This window comes from Lolium perenne, chromosome 2 (genome assembly GCF_019359855.2).
Source record: "Lolium perenne isolate Kyuss_39 chromosome 2, Kyuss_2.0, whole genome shotgun sequence".
Lineage (NCBI taxonomy): Eukaryota > Viridiplantae > Streptophyta > Magnoliopsida > Poales > Poaceae > Lolium > Lolium perenne.
Genome location: NC_067245.2, coordinates 153,593,349 through 153,609,247, shown reverse-complemented (window position 1 = coordinate 153,609,247; position 15,899 = coordinate 153,593,349). Strand labels below are relative to the sequence as shown.

General features: G+C 45.1%; 1 protein-coding gene across 4 annotated transcripts; it reads right to left on the bottom strand.

Annotated features, from left to right (window-relative positions):
- Positions 1–746: 746 nt before the first annotated feature.
- Positions 747–10,679, bottom strand: LOC127322008 (protein FAR1-RELATED SEQUENCE 5). Of its 4 annotated transcripts, none has more exons than XR_007864476.2 (7): positions 8,211–10,679; positions 7,688–7,753; positions 7,517–7,594; positions 7,360–7,434; positions 7,032–7,192; positions 1,125–1,192; positions 747–1,038 (listed from the first exon to the last, which is right to left on the bottom strand). XR_007864476.2 is itself a non-coding variant. In XM_051350958.2 (5 exons), the coding sequence occupies exons 1-5, from the start codon at positions 10,590–10,592 to the stop codon at positions 7,184–7,186; spliced, it is 2,610 nt and encodes an 869-aa protein (XP_051206918.1). In that variant the 5' UTR covers positions 10,593–10,679; the 3' UTR covers positions 6,869–7,183. The 4 variants fall into 4 exon arrangements, 1 of the variants encoding a protein (XP_051206918.1); XR_007864478.2 differs by having other exon boundaries at positions 7,360–7,419; XR_007864477.2 differs by lacking the exons at positions 747–1,038; positions 1,125–1,192 and adding an exon at positions 1,236–2,581.
- Between the last annotated feature and the right edge of the window lie 5,220 nt (positions 10,680–15,899).

Sequence of the window (15,899 nt, the reverse complement as noted above, 5' to 3'; positions counted from 1 at the left end):
CCGTTCTAGCCTAGTAGTTAGGGTTAGTTTTTTTGTCTCCTATGGTGCGTCGTTGGGGTGGTGGGAGCGGCACCCGAGCAAATAAATCTGCCACAACTTCACTCCCACACCGGCGGCGACCTTCACGGTGGTGTCTCGGAGTTGTTGGCAACGTGTGCTTGTCGATCTTTCAGGTCGGAGGCTTGGTCTTCTCGTCGTTCTTCAGATCTGGCGAGATCTGTTTCTCAACGTGTCACTGGCGTTTGTCGTTGTCCACGACGGCGCTGGGGGCCGGGGCGAGATGGTTCTTCTGGAGCGAAGATGTTGGTCCAGAGGTGGTGGTTATGTCATTCTTCTCTAACTTCGTCGATGGGAGGCGGCATATCTTGGTCCAAGACAGCACGGGGACGTTCCGCGGTCGACGTGCCACAACGACATGTGCCTCGCTTCTTGCAGCAAGCCTATTCATCGACTCACAAAGTCTCGTTGGCGATGGTGCTTTTTTGGATCTTGCAACGGTGGAGGCTCGGCGTCTCTTCTTGCGTTCGTCTCGGCGGCGTTGGAATTGGACGGCGGCCGCTGGCTACCGTGGTTGCAGAAAACCCTAGAGATCGTTTTGTATTTCTCGATCTTTCAGATTTTTATCTGTAAATTCAAGATAATCATTTTATCCCGGTTTGTCTTTTAGTTTTCACATGTGTTGCTTCATGTAACTTGGTGTTCGATTAATGAAATATGTGGTTGCTCTAAAAAAACACGCAAGTTCGTAACTAAATTTCTGGGCCTCCATTTGGTGAACCCTTCCAGCTGTCAAAAGGTAATGGCATTATAATGTTGTCCGTGCTCAGGCGTACCATCCATGTGGACAGTGCATGCAAGATCACAAACGTACACGTCATCTCCAATCAGTCAAACTTGACCCATTTGCTTGAAAACATAGGAGTCCATTTTCCTTCTTCATCCAGAAACAATTATCCCCTCACAGCTAGCTGAAATCCTCTACAAGATCATTGCCTCGGCATCACAAATTGCTTCCGATGGCAAAGTGATCATACTTTCCTGTGATCAATTTTACAAGCATCCAACAAAGAGAACTCACAATTAATTATTGACGGACAAAGATTTCCAAATCATATGTAAAGTACCTGTCACAGGCCCTAGCTATGAAGTCAAAGTCATCCCTAGCTGAAATCTGAATCAATCCACCACTTGCCTGCACATTAAGGCATTTTCAATAGTTAGGGAAACTATCCAATGGCACATCTTAACAACAAAAGAAAACATACATCTATTTTTTCTTCCCAGAACTCTCAGGAGGTCTGCGTGTCTATATATAAAGGTAGAAGAGAGTTGTTTCACAAATCATCGGCGCCACAAGCGGTACCGGCTGAACTCCACCCCTAGCACTCTTCAGGAATAACTCTTACTAACCCACCTCCACCTACAAGTTGCCAGTCCCTACACATAACCTTTATCTTTTCATTTACAAGCCAAACACACTGCTATTTCGTTCCAACCAAATTAAGCGCAACGTGCAGAGTAACACAGAGTTGTAGCCTGAGCAGAGGTTCGCGGGAATCTCTGTTGGCAATTGGACCACCACTCAAGAAGGCTGTCACTCACCACCGGCGTGAAGTGTTGACACCCGATCCAACCCAGCATGTAGAACCAAACTTCTCGCGCGAAGGGGCACTGAATCAGTAGGTGTTCAATATCCTCCATGGCTTGGGCGCAAAGAGGACAGGCTGGTTGGTGCGGGAGGCCATGCCGCGCTAAACAATCTGATGTCCAGCAGTGATTTCTTCGTGCAAACTAAGCAAAGAACTTGAATTTCAGACGAACCCATGGTTTCCAAACCAGAGATGACCAGCCACAGTCTTCCTTCAAAGGCGATTTTGTATGCAGAACTGCAAGAATGGCAGCCGGACGCAGTCCATTTCCAAATCCACTTGTCACATCCCTGTTCGAGTGGAGGGGTGGCTTCAATTGCTCTCCATAGAGTCAGGAATTGCAAGACAGCAGGGACAGAGAGATACTCCAAAAGATCCTCCGTCCATCACCGTTCTCTCCCGCCGCGCTGCTGGTTTGACAAAAGCACACAGATCAGGTGCAATTTGTTTTACTCTCTGCCCATCTATCCACGGCCCCTGCCAAACAGAGTCGACTTGCCATCCTTAAGCTCAATCAAGATCCAGGCCATGCATGAAGATCACTCTTGCTTCAATGGAAACTGCCAAGCCCACTTGTGCCCATGGTAGCGAGTCAGAAGTGTGTGCCTCCCATAGCCACTTAGATTGCAGCGCATCAGCATCATTCAACATCTTCAAATAATGCAGGCCAAGGCCGTCAAACTCCACCGAAAGCTGCATCTATATATTCCAAGTACTGAATGGCGCAGATGCTTAGCTACTTAGCTAAGGCTGTTTGACCATGTCATTCCTAGGGCTCTTCTAAACTCTTCCTTCTTTCCCGCAGATTGAAGGATCAGCTTAGCTCAAAGAAATACTTGGTTATTTTGCTCTTCCTACGGTGTAGAAGCTTATAAGCTAGAAAACTATTTCTTGTTGGTGCTTCACTCCTTCTGGTCCTGTTTATTTCCTTGCTGGTGCAAAATCAAAAGCAAAGCCATATGCATCCAATGCTCATCAGATGGGGACACGAGAATCTTTTCAAGTTCTCATTGTAACTTGGTTTAGTAATTCATGGGCATGAGGAAAATTGCACTACCTACCAAAATCAGCTTTCTTTTGCATAAACCATCTACTACCTTCCAGCAGTAGCAGCAACAGTACATGTGTGCTCATCAGCCACAGCGATTGTGAAAGACTCGAAGACAAAATTGTTATCAGGTGATCTCATGGGTGTATTTCGATGAAGAATTTGAAGAGCAAAAGGTTAAGAGTAGGTAGAACACATCAAATCAGTCTTGCACAACTGAAATCCGAAAACTAAAGAAGGAAAGATTTCGGAACAGATCTATACCAGTTATTAAGTGCATACGCCTATAAGTGGGCACCAGCTGCCCACGGCGCTGCCAGCCCATCCCACTTAATTCGCTTAAATGGACACCCACGGGCATCACAGAAAACTCACGGGACTCTCACGGTGCGCCCGCTATGGCCGCCACGCCGCCACATCGAGACTTCCATGCATGGCGATGGCGGCAGGCGCCCTCAATGGAGGAACTCCCCTTCTCCGACCGCCTCCAGCCCGTCCGGCCAGGTCCATGGAGAGCCACCCGCATCAGGGAGGAGCAGGTTGCTAGCCAGGTCCTTAGTTCACTGCTGAAGAGCCGGAAGAAGGTATATAATCTTGTTCACTCTCCTCTTGCTAAAATTCCATCGTGTCCCTTGTTTATTAATTCCTCATTGTTGGGAATCTGACCGCCTGCATCTCTATTGTGCCAAATTTTGTAGCATGTTTGTTGGAAAGATTTATAGTGTTATGGTTATGCTAAAACATCGAACCCACAGAGTTCTGATGCTTTTGGTAAGAATCTCTATCCAAAGTTTTGATACTAGTGAACTCGAGAGAGTGTTCTTTAGTTATATATGCGTATTCTGGCTGGCATGTGATCTTGGAAATTTTCTCCAACCTTCAAATTTGATGTGAATCAATACTGTTATCAGAGAATACTTGTGGAAATGATCACAAGGGACAAGCTATTAGACCATAATGTCATTTGTAGTTTTAAATTTGGCAACAAAGTCATCGAAACGTCCATGATCTGATTCATAATATGGGTGAACAATTTTTTCCCTAGAAACTCGCAGTGAAAGCAACGTACTTTATTCAAAAAGGAAAAGGATAAAGAATCGAAGTGCAAAAGATGGATGCACAGAGTATCTCAACGAAAGGATGCTTAAAAGGAACAAGAAAAACTTGTTTTTAGTACTCAAAGCAGAGAATACGGTATGTGGTCAATAACATATCTTACAAGAATGCAAAATGTCACGGCGAAATACTTTGTATTCTACGCTACACAAAAATGACAAAATTGTGCATCTAAGTAGAGTGAATGGTGCACATATCAAATCTATAAAGATTTTTAGATTTTGTCATTTTTATGCAGCCCAGAATACTTAAATTTTGCATTGATATTTTCACACTTAAATGATACATCATTGAATAAATTCACACTTATCATGATCACAAGGGAAAAAATTGTTCACCCATATAATGAATCATCATGATCACATCAGTTTTTAGGACCTGTTTATAAGACATCATATCATTTGCAATTTTGTGCGCTTCTATAAGTAAGAGTGCTACTAATTTCGTAGATGATTACTAACGCAATTTTGTGAAAGAGCTGAGGCTGTTAGTTAGGATTAGCTGCAGACTATACATCCAACCTGAAAATGCAATGACGTTATTGCATTCTTCACTTTTTTTTTTTTTTTGAAATGGGGGCAAAAGCTTTGCCCCAATCTATTAATTAAGAAGAGGAATGCCCAGTTAATTAAAGGAAAACCGGGCAAAAACCGTAACAACAACACAACCAACCATGGGGACTACTCCCAAAGCAAACAACTCCTACAACCACAAACTTTTAGACAACAAAGGAGAATAATCCATCAACCAACCGCGGACTCTTTTCTTGTGGCGCCATTTTTCTTACTTTTGCTCCCAAGGTAGTCTTTGACCTTCTGGATTTTGCCCCTCGAAGACTTTTCCTGTAGGAGGCGAGCAATCTCTTTGCTAGATCCAGGGCTAGCCGCCTCCAACCTGGCGAGAAGATCGCAAAGCTCACTAGCAAAGAGCGCATCAGAGTTAGGTGCCAGAACATCTGCCTCCATAATCTTGTCGCTACAACGACTTGCCTCCACTGGCGGTGGTGCGGAAGCCACCTCCGATATCACAAGCGAGTCCGCCTGATGGTGAACCATCGAAAGAAGAGGGGAAGGGTCCTCACACAGCTCCTGCAGGTCGGGCATGATCTGAATCACAGGCATGATCCCATCGTTGCCCTCGCACTCAGGGGAAACTGACACAGCAGGTTGCAGTGATGGGGAGACCCGAGGGGATAAACAACCAAACAAGCATTCCTCTCCAACCAAATCTGCCTCCCCACGGGCCTTGGCATTAAAGGCTTCATCATCAACCTTTGACGCCATCACATCGACCACATCATCATCAACAACCACAGACGGCTCTTGCTCATAGGACTCATAGGAAGCAAACAAATCTGCACGCCCCATAGAATTGGTAACACGCGCCAACAAAAGCTTGAATTTTGCAGCTTCCTCGCGCAGAGGACGAGCCACCTCTTCGATGCGAACGGCGACAAGCTGAAGGATCTCCGTGCGCAATAGGGCAAACTGGGACTGCAAGGCAGGGTCCAAACCGATGTTGGCATTGGAACCTTTGCAACACCCGGAAGGGGGCATAGGCGGCACCATCACACGTAGCGACGGGCAGCCCACAACCTCAGCCCAACTACGCGTCACCGCCGTCTGACAAGGCTGGACAGACGGGGTGCAACTCTTCTGGCAAGGAGCGCGAGCGACTGGAGAGCGATCGCGAGCAGCCGGAGAGCGAGCGCGACAGAACCTTTCACGATGCCCTGGGCGACGGCAACGAATGCATCTGAAGTAGTCGCGGCATACGCTGACCTGGTGGCCACGCTCGAGGCAACGAAAGCACCTTCCTCGAGCCCAACGCTTGAAGGCGAGGCTACGCTCGAAACCTTCCCTTGACGGCTCGAGGGAAGAGCCCTGGTCGGAGCAGCGCCCCCGACCCACATGCTCCCAACCCTCCTCAGCTTCAACAACTTCAACAGAAGCAGCAGAGAGGCCGTCGCATGCCGACAGCGAAGATGGGTCAAACAGACAAGTCTTCATCTTCTGAGGCGTCATCCCCTCAATGCGCACATCATCGGTGCCCTCCTTCTTCTCCGGTGTATTATCCCCAGCGCTCACAGCAACAGTGCATTGGGCATTAAGAGAGACATTGCCATCCTTGACGGACAACGACACTGGCGGAGCTTGGGCAATCTCCTCAAGCAGCGACAGCGACAGGGACCCAAGCAGCTTGGGCATTCTTCACTTTAAGACTATACATGCTTTTGTATGTGCTGTCGGTCAGTCCTATTGCTTGACCACTTATGTATGCATCAGTATTTGACATTATGTTAAAAATACAAGGCAAGTGATTTATGGGCCCGCTCTGATTGCACCATTTGGTTGTGATCAGTAGTTTTGAGCTACTGTGCATCTATATAACACTAATATGCTTTGCATGTTGTCGTCTTGTTCATAGTTAACCTGCTATTTTTTACACTTGTACTGTGCATCTATATAACACTGATTTTGTGATTCTGAAATGAACCACGTACATGCCGCTCTTGAAGTTTCAACAGAGATCAATCTACATGTTTGGACGAAAATAAGAACGAGAAATTCCACATAATTCGACGTTTAGCAATCTCATGAACAAACAAGAAACTTCAACAAATTATTTGGTTTGCAAGATCAATTCTGATGTTTGAAATCAGTTTTCTTGATATTTGTATTATTTGTTGTCATGATTGGAGAAATTGTAGCTCTTGACAAGGAAGCACAATGCCATATAACTTATTCATGTATTAATTTTATGGCCTGCTTAAGATGGGAGTTAAATCATAGTACCTCGTTCGTGCAATTAGTTTGTATGATGAGAAACTAGAATGCCAGTACATCATTCATGCTCTTTCAGTACTACTCAATGCCAATTGATGGGATGCCTACCTGCTAGTCTGATGGAGCGCTGGCCGCTAGCTTTTCTTTATCTGACGATGCTGGCGGGTATAAACGTCGGACGCCACTTAGCACTAGCGTATTATGCCGAGACAAAGTGGCATCCCGTTTAAATTAAATGGACACAAGTATGCAGTTGGTGAGCACCCATGGGAATGGCCACTTGCAGGCTAAAGTGTACATGAACAACAAATATATAACAAAGCTCCAAATACCAACTTGTAAACTACAATAAACCGAAGTGACTAGGTTGCTAGTAACAAGAGAGGACTACGGTGGCAAGTGAAATGCGGCATACAAAATATATAAGCCCACCTGTGCAGCTTATCATTGTCATATAGAGTTGATGATGACGTGTAGACATCGTAAGCCATGAGAATCATTCAGTTTACCACAAAGAGCCCACATATCCCATTGATCGTGCTCCAGAGAGAGAAGCACAAGAGTCTTCAAGTAGACACTGATTTCTACAACCCCTACAGATGAAGAACGCAGATTGGTGAACTCGGCTTATTTTGCGCTTAAGAGCTCATTGTCAGATAAAGAGGCCACAAAACTGACCAAAGACAAAATACAATAAATCTTTACACTAACCACATACTATCATGCTATCATTTTTTAGGCATGTGTACAATCATCTTACCTGGTTGTGCTGGCTGTCACTTGAAACCTGAGAAGTGTGACAGTCGACAAAGTCTAGTTCCTGAGAAGGCAACAACTGCAGGAGTAAAATTTTAATAATCATTACGCTGGCCAGAAATTGGGGTGATGAGTTCAATATTACAAAGTAATCTTAATACCAGAGAGAACGCTGGACTTGCGCCAGAGTGCATCTCTTCATAGTTGATTGTCCCCATAGGACTTGAAAGGCCAGTCCCCTGGATCGAAGGGGAGTAGATAAATATTTGATACAGCATGACCGAAGGACACAAATATTGCAGGGAAGCACTTAATAGATCATAAATTCGTACCATGTAAGCTTTATAAGATGGAGTTTGGCTACCCATTTGGGACATGTTAGGAGGAGCCTCCAAGTCCTGCATGTTGCAAATGTTAGGATACGTATGACACTAACACTAACAGTGCAGAGTATGGAATCTGATATCTTTGGTCCAGTACACCTAATATTTTAGTAAGCTATAAATCAATGCTGTAAACATAAATTTTAAATCCTGCTATGCATGCAATAGCTTCCTAGAACTTAAAAAGTAATAATGCAAACTCTAGTACTGCATGTCCTGGCAGCAGGGGTACTTATAAGATGCATGGCATGAGTTTACACACTTGCTCTGCAGCGTACCATGTGTTCATGAGAGAATCCAAGGACAGCAGAGATTTTAATATAATAATAATATGCTGTGTGTGGCCAATGAATATTTTACATGATGATTCTGAATGGTAGTAGTCCATAATTAATATGAGGCATATGTTCAAACTTGCATGGTTAAGATGGTGTCGATAGCTCAACCACAACGAAGAAAATAGTGAGTTTACCTGAAACATAGCATTTCCAGATTGTGCAGAAGCATCTAAAAAAGCATACTGCACTGTGGGTTCTTCTGAGTGCACTTTCTGCTTCTTCCTCAGACCTTTTTCAATGCAATTTCTCGGATGATTTTTACTTTTCTGGTCTTTCCTCTTTAATACTTTTGCTGCTGTGCTGCTTGATTTGTCCAGGACATTTTCTGATTCAGCGCCTTTTGTGATAGAAGATAAGGCTATCTTAAGACTCTGAACATCAGGCTGTCTCACAGATGTGCCAATGCTGGTTTGTTTCTGTAGGATTTCTTCAACTTTATCACTAAGTTCTCCCCAAAACTGGTCTAGCACTCTACAGGATTCCTCGCATTCTGATGCCCGGGAAACAAGCCTAACATACTTCGGGCACATGTACTGATAGCGATTAGAAATTTCCAGTGATTTCTCTACTTGAACTTCTTGCCCTAGAACCTCTGGTGAGTTCAAACACCTTGCGTATTTGGTCCACCGCTTCATGATGTATCTATCCGGTATATACTTTATATCCATAGCATCTAGAATTTTTAGAGCATGGCTACACAAGAATCCGATTGTCTCAAACTTCCTACATGAGCATGAAACAGTCTGCTCCGTGGAGTTCCCATAAACTGTATACTGTTCCTCTTTTTCAACAATCGAGACAACATACTCGCGGCACGGGCCACTTTCATCACGGTTCACAATGTAAGCTGACTGGAACTCCTCAAATTCTTCTTGTAGAAACTGAAATATCACACTGGTATAGACCTCGGAAGCTTGTGTCAGAACAGGAGCTCTAATTTTGAAGTAAGGCAACTTCAACCTCGAGTTGTACTCAACCTCCAGTTCTTTGTACCGCCTGTCGTTGATCACCTTCTGAAGATGCTTCAAGAACAGAACAATATCCACCTCGGCTTTCAAATGATCCCGCACGTCAGAATTCAGGCGCTCGTTCAATTGTGTGCCTTTCATCCCAGCTGTGAAGATCCCTTTTGCATAGGGCCTAGCCCACTTCTGTTTCTCTTCAAATAACTTCTGCAACCATACGTTACCACGAAGGTCATACTTACTGATCATAGCATCCCAAGCTGCCAGAAACTCCGCCTCCTCATCATACTCGCTGATGCACGCCTTAAACTCGTTGATGAAATCGCACTGACCCTTAGCAAGATGATTAACATTCCAGGTTGCGCCGTGCTTAATGTGCGACGTGCATATAACATGGCTCGTACTAGGCATCACTACTGACAGGGCCTTTGCTATGACAGCGTCCTGATGCGAGAAGAAAGTCCTTGGCGCTTGTCGAGACATTGCGTGAAGGAACCTCTGGAAAAGCCACTGGAACGACTCGCAGGTCTCGTCGTACATGAGAGCCAGTCCAAAGACCACAGGCTCGCCGAAATTGTTGCAGCCGACGAACGAGGCGAGATGACGGAGGCTGATGCTGTTCCTAGAAACGACGTCGAAGGCGACGACATCGCCGAAGTGGCCATAGTCGATGACCATCCTCGCGTCAACCCAGAAAACATTCGCTACTTTGTCCTCGGCATCCAGCTGCACGGCATGGTGGAACGCCGGGTCGGCCAGCGACTGCTGCTGGAGGTGGTTCAGCAGCGCGGCGGCCTCTCCGTACTTCATCTCCCACTGCCGCCTAGTCCGCAGGGGCCCTTCACCGACGGCACACGCGCCGGCATCACCGTTGGGAAAATCAGGTGGTGGTGGAACAGGGGCATCATGGAACTGGAAGGGACTGGGCACGCCGCGGGGCGGGGCGAAGAGCGGGTGGTTGTGGCGCGGCTGGAAAGCGTTGACCTGGAACTTTTCGCCGGGATTGTTGCGGCGGATGGTGAGGTGGGCGTTGCAGCCGGTGCGGGATTCAGTCAAGAAAATGGCGGCGCCGTTGTGGGGCTTGGTGGCGGCGCTGGAGTGCTGCTTGTGTCCCTCGCGGGAGCAGGCTAGCTTGCAGGAGGTGACCTCGCCGGTCTTCCTGCTCTTGTTGGTGTAGCGCTTCCGGACGTTGAAGCCGACCTTGAAGGCGTAGTGGCGGTAGAACTCGTACGCCTGCTGCTCCGAATCGAACTCCATGTCCATCCGCGGCGTGTAGTCCTCCGGGGCGCTGCTGGTCGCCGCAGGGGAGCTACGGGAGACGGTAGCCGCCGTAACCGGAATGGCGGCGGCATTTCTGGAGGGGGGCTTTGGTTTTGGTTTTGGTTTTGGTTTTGGTGGTGATGGTGATGGCGCGGTGGTGATTGGGGATTTAGGTTTTGGCGCGGAGGCCTTGTGAGTGGCTGAGCTTGAGCCTGATACTGAGGCAGGGGGGAGAGGATCTGGTGGAGGAGTGGGAGCTGGAAGGTGGCCGGGAACGGAGGGGGAGCTCATCGCCGGCGCGGCGACGGGAGGGGGAAGCTTTGCGATGCGGATTCTGCGAGAAGGAAAGCCGCCTTCCCTCAAAGAATACGTACCAGAAGCCTGGGCATGTTTCAATATTGCTCATATTCTCATGCGTGATGCGTTTAATTACCTTTTGGTGATTCTTGACGCTAGTCTTTTCATTTTGGATCCAGAAATTCACAAGAAAAATAAACAAACATAGGCAAAAAGAAAAATAAGAAGGAGTAACAACATCATGAAATGCTTAATCTACAAAATTCATGAATTTTCAGTTTTGAATACTAATTCTAAGCATGGCAAACATCTTCAAAAACGAGATGCATATGAAATTTAAATGTTGTATTCCTTTGGAACATGACCTTTTCAATAGAAATGTGAAATCCCACGCGTGCGCACATAATAAAACTAAAGAATCCTCATAAATGTATTCAAACCAACAAGATAAATATTAAGCCAAAACACCTCAACAATATCATCATATGGCATTCAAGGTAAAAAAAAAATGGGGAATGTTTCCCCATATTGTGTTTTTTTACTCCTAAATCATCTATCCTCCCAACAAAAGTGTAAAACATGGCATGTATATATATCTCCTACTTATAAATATATGAGTTCATGGTCGTACTTTCACCCGTTCTAGCCTTCTTCTTCTTAACCCTAACAAGTGCGACCTAGAAACCTATGAGCATAGCACGAAGCTACCATCTTCAGTTTGTCCCCGATAAATGAAAATATCAAAGTGAATCAATTTGACATATAACTTGAGTGAACTACGTTCCACATTGGGCGTCTTAATTACTAGCTATATACACAAGATACTACACCATCCATTCGGGATTATAATGCATACATGTATATTTATAAAAACTTTACCCACCGTGTCAATCAGCAAAATATGAGCGTGACATCTACACAAGATTCCAACGTCTTGCAGGTAAACATAGCATAGATGGTGTTATGTCATGGTTGTTACATTCTGATTCAATCGATTAATTCTAGAGCAACGAACTAAAACTTCTCCTAGAAGGAGTCACGGCAAAAAATCTCCATCTTTTCTTGAAACAAGGGCTTGACACCAAACATCTCCGACTACTATCACTCTATAAGCGTCCTAATTGATCAGAGCATTTGCAAGTTTCGGTCTTCTGCAACCTGAAATGAACATTAAGAAACATTAGGAATATTTAACAAGGAGGCGATATGCCAAATAATGCTCTATTAGACGGAAATCTTGCTATAGTCCATGTCCATTTCCAAAATCAACATGAAATTACTCCCCCGTAAAAAAATTTAAGGGAATTATGTGAAGGTAGGGAATTCACCCAATCCCTGAAGGGATTATTCCCCACTAACCTCGAGAAAAATTAATACCAAACAAGGCCTTGGAGTGAGTAGAAAAATATTTTTCTGCAAAACAGGCAAAACCTAGACGAAATTCACTAGAAATATATGGGTATTTTATTTGATATTTTCATGGTTCATAATGGCATACAAGGGATTGTAAGATGAATTAAACATATTTTTTAGAAAGACAAAATTCTAATGGCATTTTTTCATAGTGGTAACTTTGCAGTTATAATTGTGTAAACTAGATTGTTACTATGCATGAGAACATGTTTGAAGTTTTGCGGCTTGAGTTTTGATATCGACGACTTCTTGCCAATGTGAGAGGGGTATGATGACCTTGTTTATTCATTGCGTGTACTCGACTCTTTTTCTCGTATTGTTCCAATAGATGGTATGGGCAATGATTTTTTGAGATGTTTCAGCGGTATTCCGAATAGCTACGTACTACGACCACATATTCAAGAGAATTGCATGAATGTGTTAAATCCAACAATGTTGATGGCATAGCTTTGATCAGTATAGCTTTTATATTTCCATCACTCGCTAGATCCGACACCAATCGGTTGTTGGCGTTGTATGTCTTTAAAAGAATCTTGAAGGATGTACTTATCAATCCATGCAGAGGTTAATTAATAAGGCTAAACTAATTCTCAATTAGGTGAGAATTAACTTAGTGTTCATTAAGTTGATAACGAACAACTTTGCATCACGATTCATGCGCTTTATGAGTTGCAACTAAGATTTTCGGTTTCAAGTAGGGTTGCAACTCGGATTTTTTTGTTGCAAATGGGTTGCAACCGAAAGATTCAGTTGTAACTGAGATATTTCCAGTTATAAGCCAGGTTGCAACTGAAATTATTGAATCGCAGGTGAATTGTAACAAAAAAAATGGTTCACACACTATAAATTTATTGGAAGAACATCACTTAACTGGGAATCAAGTTAATTCCCTAATCAAACTGATTAAAATTATCCTCTCCCACTTTGCCTATAAAGAAAAAGATTGTTGCTTTTCAAAATCCTTTTTGCCAGATTGTAAAAAAGGGTCCCTAAAACTTAATCCAATCCAATCCGTATAGAAACAAATCTAGCTAAGGAATGTGCTTCATCATTAAATATCTTCCTTCATAACGGAAATAAGCCGCTATAAAATGTTTAGCACAATCGATGCATTCCTTCACAACGGAGTCATATCTTCCTCCATCTCTCTGCTGAGTTAGCAACCTCTAAACAATCAGTTGCAATCTTTATTCGCCTTACGTTGAGATCAGTGGTTCAGATATTGATCGACATGCCATGCTTTCTAGGACGGTTGGATCAGTTATCCCCATGAATGTCGGTACTGAACACCCATGAAACTTCCTCTCACAATCTCTAGCAATTGCAGCAACTTCTCTCTTAGCTTCAGATTTAACAGGTGATGCATCAACATTTATCTTTACCACGAGGAGATGGCAGCCATTTTGGTCCCGCCTCACACCCGCTAGTCACAACCTGTTTCGTTTTGAACTCTGGTTGGTTTGGGGTGTCATTGCCTCCTAACTATCTAACCACAAGTTGGTTCTCAGATCTTTCTGATGTAGCTCTACCCAAGGTCGATACTACATCAAGACCGACAAGCCCTCCTCGTGGTCCAATGACACGAGCTCGAGCCCAAGCCCTACACCAAGAGGTGAATTCGCTCCTCTCCATGTATGCTTTTGGCACCCCTTTGGATGGCTTGCTACTTCATGCCAATACCCTATGTTCAATTAGGTACATCGACCAAGAAGCGAGCCATGAAGACCAAGCCAATGGAGAGAGAGCTGGAAATGATGAAGATGGAGCTACAGCTTCCAGGCCGGAACTTCCGCCCCCTAGGACCGGAACTTCCGGCCAGATGCCCTCCAGATGCCTTCCAGCGCCCAGCGAAATGGATCAGGCCGGAACTTCCGCCCCGAGGGACCAGAACTTCCGCCCACCGGAACTTCCGCCCAAGTTCCGCCCAAGTTTCGAAAGTCCGCGAAAACCTTACTGAATGCTACTGCGGGACAACGGCGGAATTCCGGAACAAGGCCGAAACTTGGCCGGAACTTCCGCCCCGACCGGAACTTCCGCCCCTGACCGAAACTTCCGCCCAAGATGACCGGAACTTTCGCCCCATCGAACTTCAGCAAAACAGCACTTTTTAGCGTGTAACTTAACCCTTCGCCCCAACCTATAAATAGCATGGTTGGCTCAGATCTGAGATTAGACTTGATGTGAAATTAAACCTGAGCTTAGCTCACCCTTGTGGGAACCCTACCTAGATCTTTGATCTTGTACCCACCCGGGCTCCTTATCGACTTGTCAAGATCTCTTTGGTGACTTCTACCGTTTTTTTGATCTTTTGCTTGCACTTCTACCTATTTGGTCTTTTGCTTGCACTTCTATCAACCTTCCGGTCTTTTCACCCTTCTAGATCTTGCGAGCTTCGATTTGTCGATCTCTTTGCGGGACTTCTACCGGAAGGTCTTTTCTTGCAACCTCTATCGAGTTGGTGTATCGGGCCAACGAGGGAAAACCGGTTTGTGTGCGTGTGTGTGTTGTATCCCCACGATTCCCCCTCGCGTTCTTCGTGTTCATCGCGTTCATCCACCTGCCCCCACGAGTTCCACCCAAATCCGTGAAGATCGGGCACATCCTTGGGCTTAGCCCTTATCATATGGTATCAGAAGCTCTTTGGTTGCCACGGATTTGACCCCCACATCCCCCAATTCCACCAATTTCGCCCAAAAAAAATTCCAAAAAATTTTCCCAAAAAAAAAAGCCCCAAATTGGCCTTGGATCGATCTCTCGATTTGTTGAGTTATTTGTGATTTTGCTCCAATAGAAACTTGTCTTTGGTGTTGATCTGCAATTCCCCCACCTTCCCACAGCTTCTAGTGCCAAATTTTCCTCGAATTCGAAGGATTTCGGCCCGGATTTCCGCCCAAATCGACGAACAGCCCGCAGATCTGATTGCGACCGGAAGTTCCACCTCGGAGGACCGGAAGTTCCGCCCCTCTGGACCGGAAGTTCCGCCTGGCCGAAATTTTGACAGCAACCTTCGTTTTTCGTTTTGGTACTAACCCCCTTGTGTTTGGACTTCGGTTTGAGTGCCATTTCAGCTACCACAAAGCTTCCGCAACATCGACAACGACGACGGCACCCCGAGGATCCAAGCGGTTCATTTGACACCTCCACCATAGCAAGTTCAAGATCGTCGGCTACCATCATCAAGTGGTATAACTTGCTCCTAACTTGTAGCCCTAGCCTCTTTTGCGTACCTTTCCTATCGAGAGTGGCTTTCTAGTGTTGCAAAGCATTGCGCAAGCGTCCCGACCGTGAGGGTGTGTGTGTGTTGAGCAAAGCTACGAAGCAAGCTCGTGTGAAAAGATAAGCAAAAGAAGTGTGACATACTTGCATAGATAGTAGTATCCTTACATAGTGAGAAAAAGAAAAAGAAAAATACAAAAAGAAAAAGAAAAAGTGTGTGAGTGACACCTATACACAAAAGAGTCCAAAGCTTTTAAGCAAAAGAGAGAACAGAGAAGAGAGGCGTCTTGCGCAAATCTTGTTGCTTCTCAATTTTGGCAACCAAACCACGGTCTCTCTTGTGTTAGCGTGACACCGAGCTAGTAGTCTTCGTTAGGACCATTTTGTTCTTGCTCATTTTCCAAGTCGCGCTAACCCCATTTTGTCCCACGCGTGTGTTCCTCCTTGTGTATGCCTTTTGTGATCACCGCCTTTGACTTGTGAATTTTGGATCTTACCCACTTTTGACAATAGACTTTTCGTTTGGTTCTTCCATTTGGCTTTCCACATCCATACCTAACACCATATAGAGTTTTTGTTTTTGTGTGTGTGCATACATATCGGTTGCCCTCCGTCTTGAAACACCTTTTCGATTTTGGTTTGCAAGTTTTGACATTCTTGGTAGTCTTTCCT